Source organism: Sinocyclocheilus anshuiensis, unplaced genomic scaffold, assembly GCF_001515605.1.
Source record: "Sinocyclocheilus anshuiensis isolate Anshui unplaced genomic scaffold, SAMN03320099.WGS_v1.1 scaffold802, whole genome shotgun sequence".
Lineage (NCBI taxonomy): Eukaryota > Metazoa > Chordata > Actinopteri > Cypriniformes > Cyprinidae > Sinocyclocheilus > Sinocyclocheilus anshuiensis.
In genome coordinates, this window is record NW_015547667.1 from 635,567 (window position 1) to 643,602 (window position 8,036).

At 31.6% G+C, this 8,036-nt stretch overlaps 1 protein-coding gene across 1 annotated transcript in view; it reads left to right on the top strand.

Annotated features, from left to right (window-relative positions):
- Window positions 1-8,036, top strand: part of LOC107702620 (unconventional myosin-IXb-like) — a 55,579-nt gene that overhangs the window by 31,284 nt on the left and 16,259 nt on the right. The window contains exons 4-13 of the mRNA XM_016504989.1: window positions 1,070-1,132; window positions 2,086-2,148; window positions 2,271-2,349; window positions 3,746-3,846; window positions 3,941-4,070; window positions 5,708-5,797; window positions 5,882-5,998; window positions 6,518-6,652; window positions 6,753-6,874; window positions 6,977-7,118. Coding sequence (XP_016360475.1) covers window positions 1,070-1,132; window positions 2,086-2,148; window positions 2,271-2,349; window positions 3,746-3,846; window positions 3,941-4,070; window positions 5,708-5,797; window positions 5,882-5,998; window positions 6,518-6,652; window positions 6,753-6,874; window positions 6,977-7,118 — 1,042 coding nt within the window. The remainder of the gene's footprint in view (window positions 1-1,069; window positions 1,133-2,085; window positions 2,149-2,270; window positions 2,350-3,745; window positions 3,847-3,940; window positions 4,071-5,707; window positions 5,798-5,881; window positions 5,999-6,517; window positions 6,653-6,752; window positions 6,875-6,976; window positions 7,119-8,036) is intronic.

Here is an 8,036-nt window from a genome sequence, read left to right on the forward strand (position 1 = left end):
TATTTATACACATTTGATAAATAAATAAATGTATTAATATATTAATTAAATGTTATAAATAAATACATTTAAGAAATAAATGATAAAATATATTAATATTAATATATTAAGAAAAAAATAAAATACATTTAATAAAATACATTTATTTCTTAAATACATTTAAGAAATAAATGTAATAAATATATGTATTAAGTAAGTGTAAACATTAATAATACATTTAATATATACATTTAAATAAATCACAAATCAGCATAAATAGTACTATGATGAATTAAAACATTTAATAACTAAAGAAAAGTATTATCTAAATAAATCAATTTAATTCATAAATAGAATAAATAAGTAATTTTAATAACGTGATGAATGAATAAATCTAAAGATTAATGGATACATTTAATATATAAAAGATGAATAAGATAATATAATATATAAAAGAATAAATTAAGAAAAAAAAACTCTTGATTTAAATCGGCATAAAAAATTACTTCCGTAAAGTATGAATGCTTATATTATTTCAATACATTATTAAAATCAAATATATATTTTTGCATAATAAATGACAATGCCAGTTCATAAATGTTATATATAAATAAATTTAATGAATAAAGTGTTTAATATGTAAATAAATGTAATGTCTGAATAAATAAATTTAATAAATGCATAAAAAAATATTTTGTGTTGTTTTGAAATATTTTATATCGGCATAAATTAATAGTACAAGAAATAGTAATACATTTATTATTTAAAAGTACATTAATATACACTTTTCATGTGTAACATAAAAACGATCACAGTTTCACAGTAATGACTATGTAAGATGAAAATGTGTTTAATTGTCTTGAAAATGCATTTATGCCCAGCTAATAAATGAATAAATATTGTTTATATTACAAAGTATGTAAACATCAGAGAGTTTGTGATATTGTGATCCATCCCAGATCTGGTTGGTTTGGTTTTTTTCTTAAATGGCTGTCCAGAAAGTGAATGGGAATGATGGGAAAGAGGGTTTTGTTCAGGACATCTGTGCGCTTTGAGGCTGAGGTTTGTCGTGTTTGTCGTTGTGTTTCAGGGCTGTGGTTGAGAAGTATCTGCTGGAGAAGTCCCGTCTGGTGTCCAGAGAGAAGAACGAGAGGTGAATGTCGCTGCTTTGCAATGAAAGCCAGGCTGGTTTGATGTGTCCCACCATATCGGTCGGCCCATTGCTCTCACAGCTGTTTCTGCAGCGTTAACCTCATTATTATCAGCTCGTATCAGCTCACCAAGACTGCTGCAGATCATCAGCCTGCAAAACCTGAAAAACAGAGCCGTGTCGAGTATTATCTAAATAAATCAATTTAATTCATAAATAGAATAAATAAGTAATTTTAATAACGTGATGAATGAATAAATCTAAAGATTAATGGATACATTTAATATATAAAAGATGAATAAGATAATATAATATATAAAAGAATAAATTAAGAAAAAAAAACTCTTGATTTAAATCGGCATAAAAAATTACTTCCGTAAAGTATGAATGCTTATATTATTTCAATACATTATTAAAATCAAATATATATTTTTGCATAATAAATGACAATGCCAGTTCATAAATGTTATATATAAATAAATTTAATGAATAAAGTGTTTAATATGTAAATAAATGTAATGTCTGAATAAATAAATTTAATAAATGCATAAAAAAATATTTTGTGTTGTTTTGAAATATTTTATATCGGCATAAATTAATAGTACAAGAAATAGTAATACATTTATTATTTAAAAGTACATTAATATACACTTTTCATGTGTAACATAAAAACGATCACAGTTTCACAGTAATGACTATGTAAGATGAAAATGTGTTTAATTGTCTTGAAAATGCATTTATGCCCAGCTAATAAATGAATAAATATTGTTTATATTACAAAGTATGTAAACATCAGAGAGTTTGTGATATTGTGATCCATCCCAGATCTGGTTGGTTTGGTTTTTTTCTTAAATGGCTGTCCAGAAAGTGAATGGGAATGATGGGAAAGAGGGTTTTGTTCAGGACATCTGTGCGCTTTGAGGCTGAGGTTTGTCGTGTTTGTCGTTGTGTTTCAGGGCTGTGGTTGAGAAGTATCTGCTGGAGAAGTCCCGTCTGGTGTCCAGAGAGAAGAACGAGAGGTGAATGTCGCTGCTTTGCAATGAAAGCCAGGCTGGTTTGATGTGTCCCACCATATCGGTCGGCCCATTGCTCTCACAGCTGTTTCTGCAGCGTTAACCTCATTATTATCAGCTCGTATCAGCTCACCAAGACTGCTGCAGATCATCAGCCTGCAAAACCTGAAAAACAGAGCCGTGTCGGAAGAGCCGCCTAAAAATAGAGCCGCTGCTAACTGAGTGAAGCTTTTCAATAGTGTGACGTAGGGCTGGGCGATATAGCTAAAATATTGATCACTGCACTATATCGAACGTTTTTTATATCGTTATCGAAGAAGGTGTACCGTCGATAAATATCGATACCGTTTTATTGCCCAGGCCTAGTGTGATGGCGCGCCTGAGTTCAGAATATTGTAGAATAGCTTTGATTAATTAGATAAGTAGCATGTGCTTTTGGGATTTACCCTAGTGAACTGATTCATTCAAATGACTCAAAGAGGGGAAATCCTAATAGTTATGAGTGAATTGATTCACGTAAAAATAACTGGTTCTAAAACAAGATATTACCTTCTTCAAACTTAATGTGCAACTAAATAAATGTAATATCTACATAATTTTAAATGAATAAAAATGACTCTATTAGACTGAATATTTTCATTTAAATGAGCAGAATCACTTATGAATGAACCGATTCATTCAAATGGTTCATGCAAATGATTTGGTCCAGAAACAAGATAACACCTTCTTCAAATTTAATATATGAATAAAAAAATGGAATATATAAATACGTTTGAATGAATGAATGAAATAAATTTTTGGTTGAAATTATTTTTTTTTAAATCAGCATAATTAAGTAGTGCCATTATTAATGAATCAACTGAATCATTCAGATGGTTCATGTAAATGAATTGATCCAAAAACAGCCCTTTCAAATTTAATGTATAAATAAATTGTATGTATATATATATATTTATGTATATGTGTGTTTGTATGTGTATATGTATGGATGTATGAATATGTGTGTGTGTGCGTGTATGTGTATGTGTGTATATATATATATATATATTAGGGATGCACCGATACCACTTTTTCCAGTACTCGCCCGATACCAATACTTTTATTTTTGGTACTTGCCGATACAGAGTACCGATACCAATATTTTTATTGCATTTGTAAATTTTTTAAATATTGGGTACAGAAACCAAAAGAGTATGTATAATGTTAGTTGGTTAACTTCATTTATCAAATTGTAAATATTTTCAAAATATATACTGTATGTGTGTGTGTTTATATATACATAATAAATAAACACAGTACACACACATATATTACGTAATCAAAAACCTTTATTTTGGATGCGATTAATCGTTGCCCAGCACTAATACAAATGATCGCTTTACAAGTAAAACCGCTTTCTTATCCCTCATTAACAGTGTTTACTAGAGATGCACCAAAATTTCGTCCGCCGTTTCGGTTTTCGGGGAAAATGCATCGAGAATTTTTGGTTTCTGCCCAGAATTTTAATTTTGGTGCATCCCTAGTTTACTGATACTAAAATAGCTTATGCACAAAAACTGCATAGAAATTGCAACGGTTTTCCGTTTTTGTTTTTTGTTTGCAGCAAAACTTTACGATAGAAGATGCAGACGATCTTCGGCACGACTTCGAGCGACTGCAGCAGGCGATGGAGATGGTCGGCTTCCTGCCGACCACCAAGAGACAGTGAGTCAAACCGTTACGACAAATGTCTTCAGACTGGTTGAAGAAGGAAATGAAGTATCTGAGACGTTTGGGTTGTTTGTTGCGTTCCTCGTAGGATATTCTCCGTCCTGTCGGCCATCTTGTATCTGGGTAACGTGACGTACAGTCAGAAGGCGTCCGGCAGAGAGGAGGGTCTGGATGTGGGTCCGCCGGAGGTGCTTTCCACACTCTCAGACCTGCTAAAGGTACATGCATTTCCAAAACTTACCACCAGGGACGTGATTTTTACATATTTATGCAGATTTCTGTATTTTCTGACCGGAGCCAGATCGGACGTGCTGAACTCGTCATATTATCACAACTATTCAGGGTTTGCAACCATATAATGCTTATTTTAGGTTTCAGACATTTAAATACACCTAAGTACTAGCAAAACCATACATTTATAGTTTGTAAAATACACGCCGATGTCTGTGGAAATGGCACTAATGATCCTTACAAATATAATCTGACGACATGTTTTATTGATATCATATACACATTGTGTAGGTAACTATAACGTTTACTATACTCTTCTCCCAGTTCACCGGAGACTTACTTCAACGTGTTTCGGGAGGAGAGGATGAATTTATGTGTTGTTAATCCCACAGCTCGAATTTAGCGAGAACTAACATGGCGGCGCCCATCACCCGCTATAGGTCAACTAACACGGTCGATATAAACGTGTTTAAACTACAAATACATTTACTTGCATATATTTCAGAATCGGAATATCAGATGTTTCATAATATAGTGAGTATGTTTATGAATATTAATAATAAAAAAAGGAAAAACGAAATAAAGGCGATAGATCTGTCATACAGCGCTATTGGGGCTGCGGTGTGTGACATGACAAGCATGACACATCTCCATGGAAACAATAAAGTCAGCTAATATATATTTTAAACTAATGTGTGAAAAGTTTAAAATACATGTGTTTAATGCTTGGATACCTTCCTAAATTTGTAATGATGAAATCCGCCAAAATAAAAGCTGAATATCTGTATTTATTTTATTAAATATTATTATTATTATTATTGTTGTTGTAATTACTATCATTATTATTGTAATTGCTATAATTATTAAATGCTTAATTTTTTTAATAATATTTTATAGTTACTCCAATAGTAATATTTCTTTATTGATGATATTTTATAATGTAAATAAAATAAAAATATACAATATTTATAAAAAATATATATTTTTAATAATTTTTATTTAATAATCATTTCATTTAATGATGATTATTATTATTATTTTATTTTCATATATTTTATCTATAGTTTTATTTTTAATATGATTGTATTTATTATTATTGTCGTTGTTATTATTTTTATTATTATTGAATCTTATTTTTTATTTTACAGTACAATACTATTATTGCAACAGAAATGTGTTTTGATTTGTTTGAATGTAATAATTAAAATAATAAAATAAAAATCTAAAAACATTAATAAAATGTTTAAAATAATAATAATTATTATTATTTTATATATTGTTTTATTTTATATTGCTGTTGTTTTTACTATTCTTTTATTTTATAGTATTATTGCACTACTGATATATATTTATGTATTGATTTAAATTTAATTATTCAAATTGTACAATATAAAAATTTAAGTATTAATAAAATAAAAATATTTTTTGAATGTTTTGAATAGTAGTATTTATACTTTATTATTGTTATTATTATTGTGTTGACCTACTGAATGGGGAAAACAGATTTTCCTTCATTTTTGTCTTTAGTTTATCACGATTTCATGCTTTTGCGCATGGTTTTCATGCTGTAGTTTGTTGGATATTTTGAATGTCACTTCACAAACATTGTGCTGTTTTCGTCCAGGTTAAGGAGGAGCTGTTGGTGGAGGCTCTTACCAAAAGGAAAACGGTGACCGTAAACGACAAGCTGATTCTGCCCTACAGCCACAGCGAGGTGCGCTAGAGCCGTCCTCTTTCATACGCCGCTTTTAGCAGAGCGTCCAGGTGTTCTGTAGCTAAACAAGTGTCGTTTGTGCAGGCGATCACCGCTCGAGACTCCATGGCCAAGTCACTGTACAGCGCCCTGTTCGACTGGATCGTCCTGCGCATCAATCACGCGCTGCTTAATAAGAGAGACATGGAGGAGTCCGTTTCGGTAAGATGTTCAATTTATTTATAAAGCACTTTAAAACAACCTTAGTATACCAAAGTGCAGTACACAGTTACATTGATCCAATCACACAATAGAGTAAACACGTCATTAGAAAACCAGTCACAAAACATTGAAAGCATGGGAAAAAAGATACGTTTTTAAAAGACTTTTAAACTCAGACACTGAAGAAGCTATTCTGATGGATAATGGCAAATTGTTCCATAGCTTGGGGCCAGCAACAGCAAAGGCTCTGTCACCCCTGCATTTCAATCTAGCTCTGGGAACAAAAAGCCGATGCTTAGTCTGTGATCTGAGTGATCTAGCTGGATTGTGTACTATAATCAACTCCGAGAGATATGGAGGAGCAAGGTTGTTTAGAGCTTTGTACACGAATAGCAGAACTTTGAATTGGATGTGATAAATAATCGGTAACCATGAATGATGAATGAAACCACAACGATCAGAATCTGCGTTAAAGATGTTCAAGGTCTCAATAATCATGCGGTTTCTCCATTATTTCAGTGTTTATCTATTGGTGTGCTTGATATCTTCGGCTTCGAAGACTTTGAGACCAACAGCTTTGAACAGTTCTGCATCAACTACGCCAACGAGCAGCTTCAGTATTACTTCAACCAGCACATCTTTAAACTTGAACAGGTTAGTGGGGTGGTTTGCATGGGCGCAACCTCCAAAAGTCTTCATTAACTCTTATTTTTGGTGGCGATTTGATCACAATGTGTGTTTCGTCCGCCTGCAGGAGGAGTATCAGGCCGAGGGCATCACCTGGCACAACATCGACTACACCGATAACGTCGGCTGTATTCACCTCATCAGCAAGAAGCCCACTGGACTCCTCTATTTACTTGATGAGGAGAGCAAGTAAGACCGTTCATCTGCATCGGTTCATTGCTCTCTGAACTTATTTTTCGGAAAAGATTAGCAGCAATTTTTGTGCTTATACACAATTTTTTTTCCTTATAGCTTTCCTCACGCTACTGATAAACCCTTGCTGGCCAAGTTCAAACAGCAGCACCAACAGAACCATTACTTTGTGGCGACTCCAGTGTTGGAGCCGGCCTTCGTCATCCTCCATTTTGCTGGGAAGGTCAAATACCAGATTAAGGTAAAAGCAACTGAGTATAAGAATGATAAATGTTTAATTATTTTTTTTAAGTGGAAAATAAAATTGAAAATAAAATTTGCAATTTTATTTTAATAAAAAATGTCTGACACATAGGACAATTAGTAGTTCAATTATTTTTAAGAATAATTAATATTCTAATATTTATTTAAATTATTATTTTTTGGCCAGGCTAAATAATAAAAATAAATTTAGTTTGATCTTTACAAAATGACTGTAATGGCACATAAAGTATTAATTGCTAAGGTCATAAAAATAACTTATTGTATATGTTAGTCAGTTAGTTAGCTAGTTAGTTAGGTCAGGCCAAATAATGAAAATAAAAGTTTTGTTGATGTTTACAAATTTATGTTAATGATACAGTAAAATTAGAATCTTAAAGTTATAATAAAAAATAATTTATTATATATGTTACTATTTTATACATTAATATTTATTGATTTATGTATTTATTTAGGTCAGGCCAAATGATGAAAATAAAAATTTTGTTGATGTTTACAAAATTCCTTTAATGACACATTAAAAATGAGTAAAATTAGTATCTTAAAGGTATAATAAAAAGTGATTAATTAGATATGTTACTATTTTACAATAGTTAACCCCCGTTCACCCCAAGAACGATAACTATAAAGATAACGATATTAGCGTCCACACCAGCGAACGATATCGTCTGTTTATTCTAAGCGCACGCGCGTCTGCCTCTTTAAATTCTCGAGCTCGTTACAGCAGGATGGATTCTGATTGGCTGTTGATTTTTTTTTTTATCGTTCATCAGCTGGAGAAAAATCGCTTTGAAAGTGATTCCAACGATACCGTTTCTCTGTGTCTTTATCGTTATAGTTGTGGTGTGGACTCTGCTATTCTTTAATATTGAGAACGAGTTTTAGAACTATATATTTA